Source organism: Phyllobates terribilis, unplaced genomic scaffold (assembly GCF_046119375.1).
Source record: "Phyllobates terribilis strain yellow unplaced genomic scaffold, ASM4611937v1 Scaffold_1__5_contigs__length_1240528914, whole genome shotgun sequence".
NCBI classification, from domain to species: Eukaryota; Metazoa; Chordata; class Amphibia; order Anura; family Dendrobatidae; genus Phyllobates; species Phyllobates terribilis.
This window is the reverse complement of record NW_027362761.1, coordinates 515,678,212-515,698,552: the sequence shown is the minus strand read 5'-3', so window position 1 is coordinate 515,698,552 and position 20,341 is coordinate 515,678,212. Positions and strand designations below refer to the sequence as shown.

The following is a 20,341-nucleotide window of genomic DNA, read 5'->3' as shown; positions in this document are numbered from 1 at the left end:
GAGGTTCCCATAAAGGGGGTTGACACCCAAAAGAGGGGAGCTAGAGCCACACCTGGGGGGCATCCTCGAACTCAGGAGAGGTCTGAGTTACTGCCAAAGGTCCCGCCCCATAGCATAGTATGTTGGAGATGTCACACCCCACCCGCCCATTGCCCCATGCCCAATGAGCCAATGGATTGCAGCGCAGGACGGCGCTGTTCGTACTTTGCATATCCTGCCTGCAGTGCTGCTCCTCAACCAGGCGAGGGACTGCAGGCATGCCTCGTATCAGTAAATGGAGTGCAAGTGACTGATCTGTTAGACTCGGGGAGTTTAGTAACCCTAGTGAGGGCTACAGTTCCTCATCGCCTGGTTCCAGGAAAAAGGTTGGTGTCTGTTGTATCCATGGGGACGCTAAGGACTACCCTGTGGCCAGAGTGGTCATAAACACAAACTGTAGCGCTGAGTCCCATGAGGTGGGCGCAGTCTAGAATCTTTTGCACTGTTATAATAGGGCGGGACTTTGCCTTGTTTTGGGACTTGTGGGAGAAAGGGAGAAAGCCAGGTTGTCCAGACAACAACCAAGACACTCCTAAAAAAACTGCATCACAGGCCGCCGCCGCCGGGTTTCCTTTTTGTGTGCTTGTTAGGGATGAGGATGAGGCGGCATCCTCGGAGGCCAACATCCCTGAGCTGGAGGTGTCCAGGTGAAACTTTGGAACCACCCAGCTCAGAGACTTGACTTTAAAAGTGGCGTTTGATGTCACTGTTTTGAATGGTGTTGCTCAAGAGCTGGGGGCTGACACCCGATATCTGTACTTTGCTGTAAATGGGGAATTACTATATCGGGTCAGCAAGCTCAGAGGGGAGGTAATTGAGCAGTTACTGGTGCCAAGGCCCTACAGGCGCAGGGTGTTAGATATGGCCCATACACATGTGATGAGTGGTCATCTGGGGGTAGAGAAAACGCAGGAAAGGATCCTCCAGAGGTTCTATTGGCCCGGTTGTCACCGAGAAATTGTAAATTTTTGTAGGTCATATCCCACCTGCCAGCTGACTTCCCTGGTGGCCCACTTCTATAGCCCCTTAGTGTCATTGTCAATCATTGAGGTGCCATTTGATCGCATAGCCATAGATCTAGTGGGACCCCTGGTCAAGTCCGCCAGGGGACATCAGTATATCCTGGTGGTACTGGACTATGCTAAGCGGTATCTGGAGGCCATGCCACTATGTAACTCCTCTGCCAAATGTATAGCACGGGAGTTGGTCCATATCTTCTCTAGAACAGGGTTGCCTAAGGAGATCTCAACAGACCAAGGGACCCCATTTATGTCATGGGTGATGAGGGAGTTGTGCAAAATCCTGCAGATCACACAACTCAGGACCTCAGTCTACCACCCCCAGACAGATGGCTTAGTGGAGAGGTTTAATAAAACCTTGAAGGCCATGTTAAAGAAGGTCGTGGAGAAAGACGGCCGGGACTGGGACTGTCTACTGCCGTACCTTCTATTCTCCATCAGAGAAGTCCCACAGGCCTCTACTGGGACACCCCTGCGGACTCCTGGACGTAGCAAAGGAGACCTGGGAGGCGGAATCTACACCCTACAGGAGTGTAATCGAATATGTGGCCCAGATGCAAGAGAGGATTGCAGAGGCGATGCCCATTGTGAAAGAACACCTCCTCAAAGCACAAAAGGCACAGTCGAGGGTGTACAATAGATCAGCAAGAGTGAGACACTTCAACCCTGGGGATCGGGTACTAGTGCTGGTACCTACGGTGGAGAGCAAATTCCTGGCCAAGTGGCAGGACCCCTATGAAGTGGTCGAAAAGCTTGGTGACGTCAACTATAGGGTCCACCAACCTGGGAGAAGGAAGCCCTACCAGGTGTACCACGTCAACTTCATTAAGCCATGGCGAGACAGGGAGTCGGTGGAAGCTCCATGTCTGATGGCAAAGACTGACAGTGACGTGGAGGAAGTCAAGGTGGCAGAGTCGCTGTCACGTGCCCAGAAGCAACAATGCCGAGTGTTGCAGCAGCAGAACAGGGACCTGTTCTCAGATCTACCAGGCTGTACTCAGGTCATAGAGCATGAAGTACTTACGGAGCCTCATGTCTGAGTGAATATGAAGCCATATCGGATTCCTGAAGCCCGCCGAGAGGTAATCTCGAAGGAGGTGAAGCGCATGCTGAAGCTGGGGGTCATGGAGGAGTCCAAGAGTGGCTGGTCCAGTCCCATAGTCTTAGTGCCGAAACCAGATGGAGAATGGCGGTTCTGCAATAACTATAGGAAACTGAATGAGGATTCTAAGTTTGATTCATACCCAATGCCCAGGGTAGATGAACTAATTGAGAGATTAGGGCCGGCCAGGTATATTACCACCCTTGACCTCACAAAAGGGTATTGGCAGATCCCTATGTCCCAAGAGGCCAAGGAGAAGGCGGCCTTTTCAACGCCAGATGGGTGTTTCCAATACACCAGAATGCCGTTTAGATTGCAAAGAGCTCCAGCTACCTTCCAGAGAGCCATGGACTGGATTCTAGCTCCCCACAAGAAGTATGCAGCAGCCTACCTGGATGATATCGTGATCTACAGCCAGGATTGGGGTAGCCATCAGAGCAAAATCCTGATATATTCGATGCTCTACAGAAGGCGGGGTTTTCCATCAACCTGAAGAAATGTGCCATGGGTATGGAGGAGGCCAGATATTTGGGCTATGTCGTAGGTAGAGGCCAAATAAATAAAACTGACGTGATCTGGGGTTGGCCACCACCTCTCACAAAAAAGCAGGTCAGAGCGTTCATGGGCATCTTGGGCTACTACCGCTGGTTCATCCCTAACTTTGCTATGACTGCCGCCCCTTTGACAGACCTCCTTAAGGGGACAAAATTGGCTATGGCTAAGTGGTCTCCAGAAACCGAGATGGCCTTCCAGGAACTCAGGCAAGCCCTGTGTAAACAGCCGGTTTTGGTGGCACAGGATTTCTCGAAGGAGTTTGTGGCTCAGTCGGGCTGGGTGCGGTCCTTTCACAAGAGATGAACGGCGAAGAGCACCCCATTGTTAGAACCTTGCTCTTAGGTTTTTTCCTTTGCTGGTCACATGACCTTGTTGGCCTTTTTAATCCTGCTCCGCCCTTCTGGCTTTGCTGGACTTCATTGTATAACTACTTTCTAGCTAGCCTGTGCTCTGTATCTAACTCTGTTAGTTTGCTTGGTCTACGGACCTCTATGTTCTATATATTTTGTTTGTTCGTCTGTCTGCTACTATTTCTGTTAGGAGGTGTCCCATTTTCCTCCCAGTCCTTAGTACTTGTAGGGATTCCTTCCCCACATCTATAGGTCTCCGTACAGACTAGCTTAGGACTTTAGCAGGTCTGATCGCAGGATCAGGTTCCCTGTTACATCGTAGGGATTCAGCTGAGTTCTATCGTAGGGACAGATCTCCTCTCTTTCTTTAGCTCTGGTAGCAGAACTTAACACCCATAATGTATTTAACCCAGAAGCAGACATCTTGTGAGAAAAATTACTCCATAGCGAAGAAGGAATGTTTGGCCATCAAGTGGGTGCTAGACACTCTAAGATACTACCTCTTAGGCAGGAAGTTCAGGCTGGTGTCAGACCATGTTCCACTAAGGTGGACGAGCGAAAAGAAGAAGAACAATGCTCGAGTGACCAGGTGGTTCCTAGCTCTTCAGGAGTTCAGCTTCCAGGTAGAGCATAGGTCTAGGAAACTGCATGGCGATGCTGATGCATTTTCAAGGGTCCACTATATGTTAGCGGAAGGTGCCAAGCCCCCGGGCTTTGGGCAGAGGGGGAGGGGTATGTAAGATGGCCGCTGGACATGTCCTTGAGAGGAGATACGTATCGCTGAGGTTGGCAGCTTCAGTTATGTAAAACCAGGAAAGCATGCTCCAGCACACATAGTGCTGAGAGGGTTAATAGGGAGTATCAGAGACGTTTTTTTCGAGCAGTCATGAGAGACGGGTGAGATTGGCTGCTCACATATCCCCACTCCAAGGTGTGTGTATAAAATGGAGACCGAGTGTCTCATTCAGAGTCTGTGGCTGGAGGTGTGGAGACCTTCAGCGTGTCTGTGCTAAAAGACACAGACTGTGAGCGGGTGAACCCGCAGTACTATATGGACTGTTTATTTTCCTGTTTTGTTACATTGTGTTTTGTTTCCTTTGAAAGTGCGGTTTATGAAGCCGGAATAAACCTGCCTTGGACATTTTAAAGTGACAGTGTCCTGTGTCTACCTCTAACGCGGCTGAGTGAGTACAAAACCCTACACCTCGTTTACAATTACTATAACTAAGGTAATGCTGATTCTCCTCAAGTCACACACAGTATTTTCAAAGTAGATCCTGTCATTGACTTTTTGACCTCTACCTAAGTTTAGGTTTGACACTTCACATATACCGTAATAAATGCCTTTGTCATTCCTCCCTGTGCTCATAGCCTGGACTGTGATCATCCCATGCACGGCCATAACCTTTGCCATACCCATCTAATGTCTGCTAAAATTACCTATGCCAATCCTAAAGTGTGTTTCCAGAGCAGGTTACATCAGCTACCACCAGTACATTGAAACAGGGGCAGACCTACCGCCCGTGCAGCCCATTCATTGAACGGGGGCCCCGAGGGAGAGGGAGCCCCTCCAGCCTCCAGCAGGGCCGCCGTCAGGGCATGACTGTCCTGACTCCAGTATGGGGCCCGGCAGGTCCGGGCCCCCTCAGAGCCCCTTTGGGACCCCCCTCTTGTGTGTCTCCTCATGGGGCCTCCGCAGGGCCGGCGTCAGCACCCGACGCACCCGGGCAAATGCCGGGTCCCTGAGCAGGCGGGGGGGCCCTCACCATCGGGCACCCCGTGCGCTATGGGACCCGTGAGCGGAGGAGAGCGGTGTCAGCGCCCGCTCCCCCCCCGCTTGCTCAGGGCCCCCGGCAGCCGGCACAATACTTACCGCTCCCCGTGCCTCCGCAGCAGCTCCTGCATCCTCTGCGTCTGCTGCACTGTGACGTCTGAGGTCAGAGGGCGGGGTGACGTCTTTACACCGCACTCTCTCCTGAGTAGTCACAGCGCAGAGTGGGATGAGGCTGGCGACGCTGGAGTCCGGAGCAGCAGCAGCAGGTGAGACGTGAGGTGAGTATTTGATTTTTTTTTTTTTATTGTATGGAGGCCTGTGGCAGTATAATGGAGGGGGGTGAGGTGGGGGTGTGTGACATCCTGCATGGGGCATTATAAGGGGGGGGGGTGATATCCTGCATGGGGCATTATAAGGGAGGAGGGTGTGACATCCTGCATGGGGCATTATAAGGGAGGGGCGGGTGACATCCTGCATGGGGCATTATAAGGGAGGGGGGTGTGTGACATCCTGCATGGGGCATTATAAGGGATGGGGGGTGTGACATCCTACATGGGGCATTATAAGGGAGGGGGGGTGACATCCTGCATGGGGCATTATAAGGGAGGGGGGGTGACATCCTGCATGGGGCATTATAAGGAAGGGGGGTGTGGGTCATCCTGCATGGGGCATTATAAGGGGGGGGTGACATCCTATATGGGGGGGAACAGCCTGCATGGGGCATTATGTGGGGGGGAACAGCCTGCATGGGGCATTATGTGTGGGGAACAGCCTGCATGGAGCGCTATATGGGGGCCAGTATTCTGTATGGAGTGTTATATGGGGGCCAGTATCCTGCATGGAGCGTTATATGGGGGCCAGTATCCTGCATGGAGCATTATATGGGGGCCAGTATTCTGTATGGAGTGTTATATGGGGGCCAGTATCCTGTATGGAGCGTTATATGGGGGCCAGTATACCATATGGAGCGTTATATGGGGGCCAGTATCCTGTATGGAGCATTTTATGCGGGCCAGTATTCTGTATGGAGCATTATATGGGGGCCAGTATCCTGTATGGAGCGTTATATGGGGTCCAGTATTCTGTATGGAGCAGTATATGGGGGCCAGTATTCTGTATGGAGCATTATATGGGGGCCAGTATCCTGTATGGAGCATTATATGGGGGCCAGTATCCTGTATGGAGCGTTATATGGGGGCCAGTATCCTGTATGGAGCATTTTATGGGGGCCAGTAATCTGTACGGAGCATTTTATGGGGGCCAGTCTCCTGTGTGGAGCATTTTATGGGGGCCAGTATACTGTGTGGAGCGATTCGCTGGTTTCTGAGCTATTGTGGAATTTACAATAGATATCACTCATGTAATGTAAGAAGTGAAATCTTTGCATTGTACTATATATATATTTCTCTTCGGTATCTGTGCATCATGAATCGCGGTATGTGTTAAAGGGGCCCACTGAGACTCTTTCGCCCGGGGCCCACAAAAACCTGGAGCCGGCCCTGGGCCCCCGGCCCCATGCTGAGCGTTAAGCGCCAGGACATCTCAGCGCTGCTTTCCTCTGTGTAGCAGTGCAGCGCTGCTGCGGCAGCGCCTTCATGATTCCCCTGACTTCCGGTCATGTGACGGCGCAGGCACATGGCCGGAAGTCAGGAGAACCTGGTGGCAGCGACGTGGACGAGCGCCAGGATTCTGCAGGGATCGCAAGTATAACAAGTTTTATTTTTTTTAAATACAATTAATTAACTAGGAGTGGGGGGAATCAGAGATGCACGGGGGGATGAGAGATGCACGGGGGGGATGAGATGCACATAGGGGGGATGAGAGATGCACGGGGGGAATGAGATGCATGGGGGGGATGAGATGCACGGGTGGTGTGAGAGGCACGGGGGGGGATGAGAGGCACGGGGGGGATGAGAGGCACGGGGGGGTGAGATGCACGGGGGGGGGTGAGATGCACGGGGGGATGAGAGATGCACGGGGGGGATGAGATGCATGGGGGGGATGAGATGCATGGGGGGGATGAGATGCACGGGTGGTGTGAGATGCACGGGGGGGTGAGATGCATGGGGGGGATGAGATGCACATAGGGGGGATGAGAGATGCACGGGGGGAATGAGATGCATGGGGGGGATGAGATGCACGGGTGGTGTGAGATGCACGGGGGGGTGAGATGCACGGGGGGGATGAGAGGCACGGGGGAGATGAGATGCACGGGGGGGTGAGAGCTGCACATGGGGGGGATGAGAGCTGCACATGGGGGGGATGAGAGCTGCACATGGGGGGGATGAGAGCTGCATATGGGGGGGATGAGCGCTGCATATGGGGGGGAGGAGAGATGCACGGGGGGGAGGAGAGATGCACGGGGGGGAGGAGAGATGCACGGGGGGGGATGAGAGCTGCACATGGGGGGGATGAGAGCTGCACATGGGGGGGTGAGAGATGCACATGGGGGGGTTATGTTTACATAACTTTGTTGCCCTATGAAGGGCAGGGGGGGGGCCCAAAAAATTTCTTGCACAGGGGCCCACTACAGTCTGTGTCCGCCCTGATTGAAATAAGAGGATTATTATCCCAAACCTGGCCTATTGAAGCCCACATTCACATTCATCTCCCAAGTGGCATAAATAAATAATTGCATTTTACATTTTACAAGCGCACCAGGCCTCTTGATGCAATTTCTAAAACTACAGGTATGTGTTCTATATGTGTATAGTAAGACTGGTTGCATAATAATTGACCACCTGTCCTGTGTGATAACTATAAATGTGGCATGGGTTTCTCTGTTGTGCAGAAATGTAATCACGGTTGTGCCTATAAAAGAAACAGAGGTGACAGTCAAACCCGACTACCGGTGCCTTAGGCAGCTTGGAGGCCTCTCCGCCATATAACAAGATCACATCAATATTATAAATGGCAACTAGCAGCGGGGGTCCCTGTTAGATTTTGCAATGATGCAGCTAACCTTTACATATACATATATATACACAAACATACATACAAATAAATAAATATATATATATATATATATATATATATATATACATACACACACACATACACACACACACACAAAGGTATATAGCTTTGCAAAAGCTGATCAAAAATTGTGTGTGTGTGTGTGTATGCATGTATACACCTTTGTAATATATGTCATTAGCTTATTTTGCATCTTTCTTTCCCAAATATGTGGCAGTACTGCTTAAACTGCCTAGTTCAAGCTCCCTAAGAACCTGCTTTCATCTGCTGCTCAGCAAGAAATCTTACTCTATTTGCAGAGTACCAGACTTCCCCTGTCTGAGTACAGGGTGAGGAGCAGAGCGGCTCAGACAGGAAAAGTCCCTAACACACGTTGTTTGCAGATCGAGTTCAATTCTGAGGAGCAGATGAAAACAATTTTTTTGCAGCTTAAACTAATCAGCTATACAGCACTGCAGCATGGTGTCGAGAGAGAAGGATAATAAAATATATTACCAACATTCCTAAATTGGCAATGCCTGGAGGATAATTAAATAAAGAGTAACTAATCTTTTTTTTTTTCTTTTTAAAGTTTTGCCTCTGAGTAAACTAAATATTGAAGTCAGTAAAATTGGAGGAAGGTAGAGATTATTCAAATCTACACTAAAGGGGCACTGTCATCAGTAGGGTCAGGTGTGAGTGTCACTTACCAGGGGTACCAAGGGGTAACGTTTCTCCTTGCGGAGAGTGGCATGTTAAGCCTGACATGCCAAGGTGAGGAGACTTTTAAGCCGCAATGCTGCTCTGGAAAATATGCAAATTGTCTCATCAGAGAGGAAGAGGACTAGGTGGCACTAGAGTTCTACTCCTCTTCCTCTCTGAAGAGACAATTTACCAGGGGAAGAGTTGGCACCAGAAAGCACTATGGGAAGAAGGAAAACCTGGGGAGACAGCGTGATGCTCTAGAGTTTAGACAATGTTCTGCTGGGAAACCATGGGTCCTGGCATTCGTGCGGATGTTACTTTGAAGTATACTACCTAGCTAACTACGGTAGTGGAATTTACTAATGATGGTGGCCTCTTTCAGAATGATATTGTGCCCTGCCAAACTGAAGAATTTTTTAAGGAATTGTTTGAGGAGCATGACTGTTCAAGGTGTTGACTTCAAATTCCCGAGATGTCAATCCAATTGAGCATCTGCGGTACGTGCTGGAAAAAACATTTTAGATTCATGTAGGTTGCACCTCGTAACTTCAAGATTCTGCTGCTAATGTCTGTGGAGTCTATGCCTCAACGGGTCACAGCTGTTTTGGTGGTATGAGGGGGAACTGAACAATATTAGGCCTGTCGCTAGATTCATGCTGACCGAACTACAGGCTGTGTAAGGTGCCTCAGCGAGGTAGTCGTGGGCGAGTTGTAGCCCCTGCTCGCTCAGGCACCCTACAGATAATTCGCGTCCTCCCTCTGTTGTGTGGCTGTGTATGTGGTTCTCTCCACTTACTTCAAACCATCCGATCGCGGCTGTCTCCAGGCATTTCTCTTCTGGGACCAAGGCAGCAATAAACTCAGAGGACACGAGGTTCTTAACCAGAACTTGGACTTTACTTGGGGAAGAGGAATATATACAGTATTTACAGGCAGATATAATGGAAAAGGCCCAACAGGTTATCTCTCTCACAGGCGCTGGCAACATCTTCAGCCCTGGTTCCCTCTTTGAATGAAGCATCTCTGTGACTCTATCTCTAGCCCAAGAGACTCTTATGTAATACTAACAGTGATCTGGATCCAATCTCTCCCCCACGTCTTAGCCTGGAGTCCTATTTATCTTCTTCTGCTTCCTGCAGACTAGAAGTGCCCCGGGTCCTCAACACTTTTGATGAGTTTCTCCGGCCGGCTAACAGGACTCTTGCTCTTGCGTAGGGAGACTTTCACACTGGTGATCCCACTGTCTGAGGGTATGGGGCTCCCGTCTACCCTAGCAGCCACTATAGTCAGGCTGCCCGCACAATTCACTGTCCTATCTCTTACTGGATATCACTTCCTGCTTTATGGAAACTGAGCAGGGATTTTCTAATGTGCCCACCCTCCGTGAGCTGTCATCACATAGCATTAACCCATCACTGTCTGTAACACTGCTAGCAGACTCAACCTGACATCTGCACCCAGGACAGTGGCATCTTGTGGCTGATTGTAGGTACTGCAGCCCACAAGGAATTATGCCAGGAACAAGCTCTATAACACTCAAGGCTTGATCAGGGCACTAAGTTCCCCCCTCTACTCTACTGACTGAACCACTACAGCTAACCCCTTAGCTTGGCCTACCAACAGTTCAGAGAGGTCTAACTACGGGAACACTTCCTTTAACCACTTCAGTGCCAAGGGAAGGCTACGTCCTTCCCCACTATTACAGCTGCATGAATCAGAACTTAGCTGCTGGACTGCAGCCAGTCATGTTTTACTGTGCAAAGCAGTGGTGTTTCAGGGAGAGACAAAATGAGTCTGTGAGACATAGGGAAAGACAGGTCAATCACCTAGTGCGAGTCGGGGAGAAGTCGGCTGTAGGCCACGCCAAACTAGTCAGTCCCTATAGTCCCCATCCGGCTTTTCAAACTAGGTTTCCTCTGAACGCTGTAGTGTTTCAGAGTAGCACATACCTGGCTGGAGTCACGCAGCCAGGCTCTGATTCATGCTATCTATGGTTCGAGCAGCATGAAACTAGGACAGATTTCCTTTATCTTCAGCTTTCTTGGTGCCATTAGTCACAAAATTTGTATAATCAGAATGTATAGCTTTCTTTATACAACATATTTGTACAGTCTCCAGCTTCCATGTAATTGGTATACTAGTTGAGTCTTGTCTGCGTTTTGTTGGCATTTTTCTTGACTTAGCTGTTCATGCCCAGAAACCGCTCATTATAATATGCCAATGCCAGTGGCGTCTACATGTTTATTTGGTTACACTTACAACTCTTGTAATAAAGAGTGTAATCAAGGTCATAGGAAGACTTCTTGGACACCATTGGACCTACAGTAGCTGAAAATGCTAAATTGTGTAATCATAACTGCAGTTATTATAAGCCGGGTTATTCAGCCAGACAGCCACAATGGGCAAAATATATGAATGCATGTAATTATAAAATATACATATGTATGTATGTACAGGTGCATCTCACTAAATTTGAATATCATCAAAAAATTAATTTATTTCAGTTCTTCAATCCAATGAAAACACAAAAGTCATTATCTCAGTAAATTATAATACTTTATAACAACAGCTTGAAAAATGTTCTTAAAATCCGAAATGTTGGCCTACTGAATTGTATGTTCAGTAAATGCCCTCAATACTTGGTCGGGGCTCCTTTAGCATCAATTACTGCATCAATGCGGCGTGGCATGGAGACGATCAGCCTGTGGCAATGCTGAGGTGTTATGGAAGCCCAGGTTGCTTTGATAGCAGCCTTCAGCTCGTCTGCATTGTTGGGTCTGGTGTCTCTTATCTTCCTCTTGACAATACCCCATAGATTCTCTATGGGGTTAAGGTCAGGCGAGTTTGCTGGCCAATCAAGCACAGTGATACTGTTGTTTTTACACCAGGTATTGGTACTTTTGGCAGTGTGGACAGGTGCCAAGTCCTGCTGGAGAATGACATTTCCATCTCCAAAAAGCTTGTCAGCAGAGGGAAGCATGAAGTGCTCTAAAATGTCCTGGTAGACGGCTGCGCTGACTTTGGTCTTGATAAAACACAGTGGACCTGCACCAGCTGATGACATGGCTCTCCAAACCATCACTGATTGTGGAAACTTCACACTAGACCTCAAGCAGCTTGGATTGTGGCCTCTCCACTCTTCCTCCAGACTCTGGGACCTTGATTTCCAAATGAAAATTGGAACTCTGGGACCTTGTGGAGTGTGTCAATGACTGCCTTCTGGACATCTGTCTAGTCAGCAGTCTTCCCCATGATTGTGAAGCCTACTGAAACAGAGTAAGGGACCTTTTTGTAAACACTTAGGAAGCCTTTGCAGGTGTTTTTTTTTTATTATTCTAATTTACTGAGATAATGACTTTTGTGTTTTCATTGGCTGTAAGCCATAATCATCAACATTAACAGAAATAAACACTTGAAATAGATCACTCTGCTTGTAATGACTCTATATAATATATGAGTTTCACTTTTTGGATTGAAGAACTGAAATAAATTAACTTTTTGATGATATTCTAATTTAGTGAGATGCACCTGTATATCTAATAAAAATAAATTGATTTACATGTAATTATATAAACATACTGACTCATTTAGACCATATAATCAATTAGGTGGGATTCTAGACTCTTTGACCCATGCAATTGCGGAGAATGAAGACCAATTCTCGACAGCATAGCTGGTAAACGTATGTTATTTTTGATTGCTGAATGGAAGCGAAGAGAGATGAAGATGCAATAGAAATGGGTTGGTGGAGTGCCATTTCTTTGGATATTAGATTTATGTCCGGTAGTGGTGGAGCCTTGAGCCTTTGCCGTATAGCCTATTCTGCTGGGTGCTAGAGGACACCATGAAGAAGTTTGGCAGTATTTGCTATGTGTACACTCCTTGAATGTCTGAAGGCTCCCAGAAAGGAAAACCTCTCCAATTACTGGAAGAATTGGCAAATCTCTCGGGTATTCCGAAGCTTCCCAGTAAAGCAGCGCTCCCTGAAGGTTTCCTATACATAATGCCGAGAAGCTTTACCATTTGTCTGATCACCTGAATCATCACCTGATACAGATTCAAGGGGCAGTAAGAAGGCAGGGAAGATGTGTTTCCTGTAAAAGCAGTTGTAGTTATGCAAAAAAACACAAAAAATGAAACTAAAGAAAAAAAACAAAACATTTTCAGTAGCAAACTTTGCAGGTGACACTAGTAGATTACTTCTTCATTATGGAGATCTGCAGATGAAGATGCTGGAGTCCGGTATCAGTATAGGGAGCACCTTTTTTAATGGGACGGTGGGGCATATAGTGAATATTTATGAAGCCCATTTAAATGTTTATTTTCTTGATTGTTTCCATTTTTGTAAAGATTATTCACTGTGACCATGACTGGCTCAAACTGTCAGTTTGATCTGACTTTCATCTGAATGTAATCTGATTCTCTTGCATGAGAGAATCGCAGCACAGGTGTGGAGAAGATGGAGAAATAAATTTTTCCATCTTCTCCATTGTCTCTCTGAGCATATTTCGGACTGCATTCAGATGACAAACGACTGCAGATGTTTCACACGCAGTCATAGTATGGGTGCGCGTGATCCGAATATCGGATGCACTCTCAGCATGCTTCAATCGTTTTCTCATGCTGAATCGGCAGATCTGCACTGCCCCATAGTATAACATTGGGCAGAGTGCTACTGAATAAAACATCGCATAGTACTCGGCCAGGTGATACACCACTGTGAGCGAGCCCTTAAAGGTAGTCTCTCACCTCAAATTTGCACTTCAGACTAACCAAATGGCCTTGTAGGAGATGAAGCAACAATAAAAATAATTACTTTTAAATCTGTTCCTACTTTACCTCATAAAAGAACTTTACATGCAAATGAAGGTGCCCAGTGCACCCGTGGCATTGCTAAATGCCTCGGTTAACCCTTTCACCAATTTATTTCGATTATGGCAAATCCTATGTTGATTGAAGGTGCTGGCTTATCCAGAGCCAGACCTGTCAGAGGATAAACCTGTTATGGGCGTCTCTATATGAGAGGAAGAAGATGCATCACTCCCTCCTCGCTGCTGACATCGCTCCACTTCTCTGCTATCACTTTAGGGCAGGAATCAATCACCCTCTCTTTGTTCTGGTATAGTTGTGTACCAAGAACAATGTCAGTTGCGAGGAGAGAGTGATTTGTGGTGCTCACTTCTGCAATGAAGATATAGCAGAGGAGTTGAGCGATGTCAGCAGCGAGGAGAGAGTGATGGGTCTTCTCCTTCCAGGACAGGATCAGGGCTGGTAATTTAAATAAGTAGGTGGAATGGTACCTCAAGGAATTGAACCATGTCAAAGTTGTGCTGAGCACTCATTTGCATATTATAATAAAGTTATTTTTGGGGGGCAACAGATTTAAAAACACAAAGAATTATTTTTATTGCAGCTCCGTTTCCTACAAGGCCATGTGGTTAGTTTGAAGTGTAAATTTGGGATTTTGGAATGACAGACTCCCTTTAAAGGCATGGTCTGCTACTTTTCTACTCATGATCAACCTGGAAACACGTTTCAGTGAATGACAAGGACATGTACAAGACTACATTACCGGTTAAAGTTCATATTCTTCGACAAAAAGATGGAGCAACTGGGACCTGTGTAAAATGGTTGGTTACAACTACAAGCGGTTGAATCTGGGATACGTCTAATTCTTGACAGAATCCGAACACGTGAAGCAAAAAAAAAGCCAAATATGACCATCTGAATAAGCCATAGCAAGCCAGAATGGAATATTCATGGATAACATTTTACAGATCATTTGTGATTCATGTCATTAACAATAACAGAATCAGCTTTTCTGAATTTCCGAGAACTAGAAATTTCCTCTGCACTCAGATATTCTTCTGGAAAACTCCGCAGGAATAAACCCATTATGCTTTTTGCATTGTCCCATGTCAAACATTTTCCGATGAGATTTAGAGAGTAAACACTGAGCTAAATATAAGAGTTTACTTTACTATGTTGAGCGCACACTGAGAAGAAGAATACATATTGGTCTCACAGAAGAGGGGCAGCAAAGTGCAGAGATCATCCCCTCCCCCACATTGTAAAAATATCCATTAATCACTTGCTCCAGAACCACAACTCACATGATCTCCACCAATCCTTGGTAACTTCCCCACAGTGATGATAATTGTGTTCATTCATGTCATTGCTGCAGCCAATCACTGGCCTCAGAGATGATACTAGTATGTATGACAGAACTGAATGGTCAGTGATTGACTGCAGCAGTTCCATGGATGTATGTGACGTCATCACTGCAGCATGCGAACAATGACCGTCAGGAACCACCCAAGTGGTTTTTTATTATCATGCATTTTGTATATTTTCACATAAAGTACAAATACATTTTCCTTACTACTATATTACTTTTCATACAGAACTAGTCGGAGTTTATCTAAGAATAAGGGTTGGTGCAGACGACCGTATTTTTGGTCTGAGTGCAATCCGACACAACATCGGATCGCACCTGGACCATGTCCGCTGCAAGCTCAAGTTTTATCCAATATTCAGATCACATATGGAAGTCAATGAGTGTGAGGAAATCATTGGACTGCACTCAGGTGACGGAAGAGAAAACATACGGCCGTCGGCACCTGCCCTTAGAGTACTTAGAAATGAGCCCCAACGTGTTATAGGAAGGGAGGTGGAAGGGCAAGTTTAGGAAAATTAGGTTATAAGGAAAGATTAAGCCTTTGCACAACTAAGTGTACAAATCGCAGTTTTATGTAGTGTAAAAAATAGCATCATACAATACATTAACAATGTCCACGTAACATAACTGTACACTGTCTATATAATAATGCCACACTGTGCCCTGGTAATACTGACATACACTGCCTAAATAGCAGTGCCGATACCAACCATCAAAATAAGTGTTGGATACTACTGTGACTTATCCAACACAGGGTGGAAGAGGCTTAAAACGGTGACATATGTTCCTTTTTAACCTCTTAGCCCTGGTTACTAGGTGTTTAGTAAAAAGGAACCTGTCATGTCCCCAAACATTATTAACCTGCAGATATAGGGTCAATCTGCAAGTTAACGACGTGACAATGATGTCTGGCCACTTTACAGAAAGTGCGGCTACATGGAGAAATGAACGATATTCCTCCTGGGAGCTGCTGGCTTTCAGTCATAGAGACTGCTACAATCACGGCACGGTACAGAGTGAGCGGCAGCTGTAAGTAGGCCACGGCTGAACACTCTTACTAGCCTTTGGAGACATAGTTCCCTTTAACTTTAGAAGATGGGGGTCATATGCTTAATCCATCATAGAAGTCTTTTTTTGCAACTTTTTTGGGATTGCCGATATCACACAATTTATAGCCAAAGGCTTGTGCCTTCCACTCAAAAGAAGTACAAAATTCATGTGATCTATATTCTGATTATTCAGGACAGTTAGATCTTTTCCTATTGGCAATGATAAAGATTTTCTGCAATATTTGAAATACTTTTAGCAACAATAACTATTTATTAGTAGATGTCTGGCATTATTCCCGGCAGGCACATTAATTCTAGCTTCAGAAAGGAAAGCGATCTGGTAAGTACTCACATGTCACTTGCGATGGAGGAGTTTCTAGACATGGACTTTGGAGAGAGGTCATAGTCGCTGTCCGACCTGTACAAAAATGATTCTCTTCGTTGACTGTGGACAAAGTTGGCCTGTAAAATCAGCCCTGATCCTGGGCTAGTCATGGGATCCAGGGGACTCCGTCCCGATGAGGTGCCATTGTCCACGTCAAAGCTGCAAGGAAACATACATACATGAGCAACAATGATCCCAATGATGACGACCGTTATCATTATAAACGTAATTTTCTATTATTTTCTTAATTTCCAGGATTTCAGATTCACAAACTTAGGATCAATGTCTGCCTACAATAAGGCTAGAGTCACAAGACTGATTTTCTTGCATCCGAGAGAATCGGTCCAGTTAGGTTAATCACACTCTGATCAGATAGTGATCATAGTGTGATCCAATTTTCTCAGATGTGGAGAAAAGAAAACAAAAATTTCTCCATCTTCTACATGTCGGATGTCATCGGAGTGCAGTCCGATGTTTTCCACGGACTCATAGACTTGCATGGCCAAGTGCGATGCGATTTCTGGATGCAAATCGTGCATGCTACAATTTTTTACCTTGGACAAACTGTATCTGAAGAAAAAAATCAGACAAGTGCAAGGCCCCATAGAATACCATTAGTCCGAGTGCGATCCGATGTTTTGTCAGATCGCACTCGTACCAAAAATACAGTTGTCGGCACCTGCCCTAGTAGTGACAAGAGGAACCTGATTGCGATTGTACAGTAGTTAAAGGGGCCGTATAAGATTATAGAAAAACAGTTGCCATTATAGTTCAGCAAAAAGATTTGCAGAACCCAGGTCCATCGGCCACATCGGTGGTACGTGGCCTCCAGACCAGAGCCCCGGCAAACTTCCTCCTACCTGCCGGCATCACTGGTGTTTCTTCCGATTAGTAGGCTTGGCATCACGTCATGATTGTGGAAGACACACAAAAGATGTTGCACTTGGCCTAGTAATGAAAAGAGACGCCGGGGATTCTGGCAGACAGGAGGAGTTTCGTAGGTCTCTGGTCCATTGGGCATGGACTATCAAAAGGACCACTGGACCAGGATTCTTTGACTTTTTTGCTCAAATCTGCATCACTTGCCATAACCGAGCCGAATGAATACATTTTATTCATTTATCTTTCAGGTTTCTACTACTGGAGGCTACCGTCAGCCAGAAAGTGGCTAAGACAAGACCATGTGATAAAATATTTAACTCCTTCTCACCCACTGTCCTCCTTCTGGTTGGTCTATGTTTATTTCCCTGCAGTGATCTAGTGGCGACCATGCACATGACTGAGGCAACCAATCACTATCACGTGTTGTACGGCACACCTCTGAAGACAGCAATTTGCTGGCGTAGTCATATGCATGCCAATGGTGTAAATGCCAAAGATCAGTAAACAGAGACCCTAAGGGACCACCTAAGCCTGAGCGACAGTGCTACAACAGTGGGGTTTTTTGTTTTATCATATTAGCCACCTATTTGACAATCCAGGAAAAGCCCTTTAACTCTATGTCAATGCATAGTATTTGGAGCTGTGCAGCAGAAAAAAGGAACCAAAACCCCTGACGGAAATCTGACAGCCCTGATGCTGGTAAAGAAAATTGTAATAAGTGGTAGTAGCCCCTATATTTTGCTACCTGATACGCAAAAATAACGTATATGCTTTTCAATGGTGCACACTACTGTAGTGTGAATTAGAACCAAGGCCTTGTCATGTTTAACTGTCCAGGAATACTACAGAACACTGCAAAACAGTCATCATCCAAAACTGGTATTACCACCCTCACGTGACACTCCTTGCTCAGACACGCTCAGGCAGAGTACATTGTCAGCTGTAGTCAAGGTTGATCTTTGCAAGCTTCATGCACACTATAGTATACCAACACGTCCTATGCTAAATTATGGACAAAAAACAAATATCACCTGTCTGAAAGATTGCACACAATTTCTCATCTATTAGCTGATAGATCCCGTATGTGTCTGGCTGGCTATTACGGCCGCAAGTAAGCCTGTTGTGTGTCAGTAACATAAACATATCTTTATTAATTTGGTCAAGACTTTGTTGCTGTGAAATCCTAAGAGCATTTGCCAAATAATCAAAAACCCCAATCACGAATAGCGTTTCATAAATTTCAAATAATGATATGTATAAATTGTGATATTGGGTGGTCATAGAAAAGTCTAAAAGACTCCACTAGTAAGGGAAAAGAACCTTGAGTAAGACCCTGCAAAACAAAATACTCCTGGTTCTTCCATTTTAAATGGGGTTTCCGGTTTCAGAAAGCCTTCGTCTACCAGTTGCAGTTTGTTTTAATAAGCAAACAAACTGTTCTTTATTCGCCCTCCTCAGGTCCAACGCTGAGTCTCCGCTGCTGCTCCTGGTGTCCGTTACTGGCTGCAGCATTGAATGGTTTGTGCCATGGATTTGGACAGAACCGCTGAGTTCAGATACTGGCTGCAGCGCTGCTGACGTAAAGTCAGTTCTGCAGATATCACACACCAGTAGCAGCAGCAGATACTCAGCACTGGACGTGGAGAGAGTGAGTAAAGAACAGTTTGTTTGTTTGTTTTAAAACAAACTTAACTTGTGGACAGGGTTTTTTTCAGAACCAGGAAATATGTAATTTCCGTCACCGAAACAGACGTTACTATAGGGATCATGGCTCGTCTCTGCTCGCGTGCTCTCTCCTTACAATGTGCACTGACAGTGCACTCTCTTGCCGACTAATCACTTCTCATTATAGCTAGCGAAGGAGTGCACTGTCACTGTGCATTGAAAAGACTTTGCACAGTGATAAAGGAGCTCTTACTGAATGTCGGAATTGACAGCTGACGCATGCTCAGTAGAGCATGAACTGGCACAGCCCCTGAAACGGATGTCCCTGATGACACTATTTCAAGGTGGAGGCAGATGCTGCAACATTGACTGCAGCCTCTGACCCTGATGACATCTCACTTGAGGATCCCAGGATGGGTTGGGGATTCTGAAACAAGAGTCATCAAAACAGAAGTAGGTAAAAAAAAAAAAAAAATGAAGCAGATAGAGTAGTGAGAGAACAATAGAGACATTTTAATTAAAGTATATTAGAAAAGAGATTAGATCATTACAATAAATAGCTGGTTAATATAAAAATTAATTTTACTTTCAGTGCACCCCTTTAAGTTTTTTTTTTAAATTTAGAATATCACTGTATATGTAAATGCGATGTAGAAACACTTCCCTTGGATACATAACTGAGCAGACAACAATGCACCATAACATAATATAAGATCATATAGCAGATCACTTAATATACTGTTGAGGGATGAGAAAGTAAAAACAATCAATCATACAGTGTACACTGTGAATAGCTTACATTCAAAAAGTATAGTAAGCAAAAGACCTATAGATGAAAAGATTTCAGGAGTTTGTAAAAATATATCTTTGTACCTTGTTGGCCAGTAGATAGAAAAATATTAAAATTTGAGAGTCCTCAGTGGTTCATACATTTTAATGGCTAACTGTAAAGATGGTAACACATAGCAGCTTTCCAAACTACTCAGGTTATACTAGACCTGATAAGGAAACTGAAGTAGTCTCGAACGCTGCAATTTATTTATTTTACTCTCTAATATAGCTCATTATTTCCACAGCGCTGTACAGACATCATCATCACTGTCCCCATTGGGGCTCACAATCTACATTCCCTATCAGTATGTCTTTGGAGTGTGGGAGGAAACCAGAGAACACAGAGGAAACTCACACAAACACGGGGAGAACATACAAACTCCTTGCAGATGTTGTCTTTGGTGGGATTTGAACCCAGGACCCCAGCACTGCAAGGCTATTTATTACCATCTTTTCAGTTAGCCATCAAAAGGTATCAACCATTGAAGATTCTCAAATTTTAATATTTTTCTGGACCTCAACATCAATGTCAGACCCTTTAAATGGAATGTGTGAACAGAAATTTAAATTACCTTTTTAATGCTAAAATGTATTTTTTATTGTTGATTATTTTTTCAAATCGCTATATTAAAAAAAAAAATTCTACATTTTTCACACTGGCCATTAGTCAAATATTAGACTCCTATTTCCTGTTCTTCCCATGGACATTAGCAGCAATAGACTGACTGCACCCTATTTCTATAGAACTATTATCTGATTATTTTCTAATCTTGGCAAAGGTCTGTGAAGCTGAGTCACTTCTCATAGAGAAGCAATGAGTCAGGATAGTCAAGGAGTCAGAGGTCAAGGCCC

At 45.7% G+C, this 20,341-nt stretch overlaps 1 protein-coding gene across 7 annotated transcripts in view; it reads right to left on the bottom strand.

Moving 5' to 3' along the window:
* PDE4D (phosphodiesterase 4D) overlaps window positions 1-20,341 on the bottom strand; it is a 1,744,955-nt gene that overhangs the window by 216,965 nt on the left and 1,507,649 nt on the right. For all 7 annotated transcript variants that reach the window (XM_073680269.1, XM_073680271.1, XM_073680272.1 and 4 more), the window contains one exon: window positions 16,079-16,270. In XM_073680269.1, coding sequence (XP_073536370.1) covers window positions 16,079-16,270 — 192 coding nt within the window. The remainder of the gene's footprint in view (window positions 1-16,078; window positions 16,271-20,341) is intronic.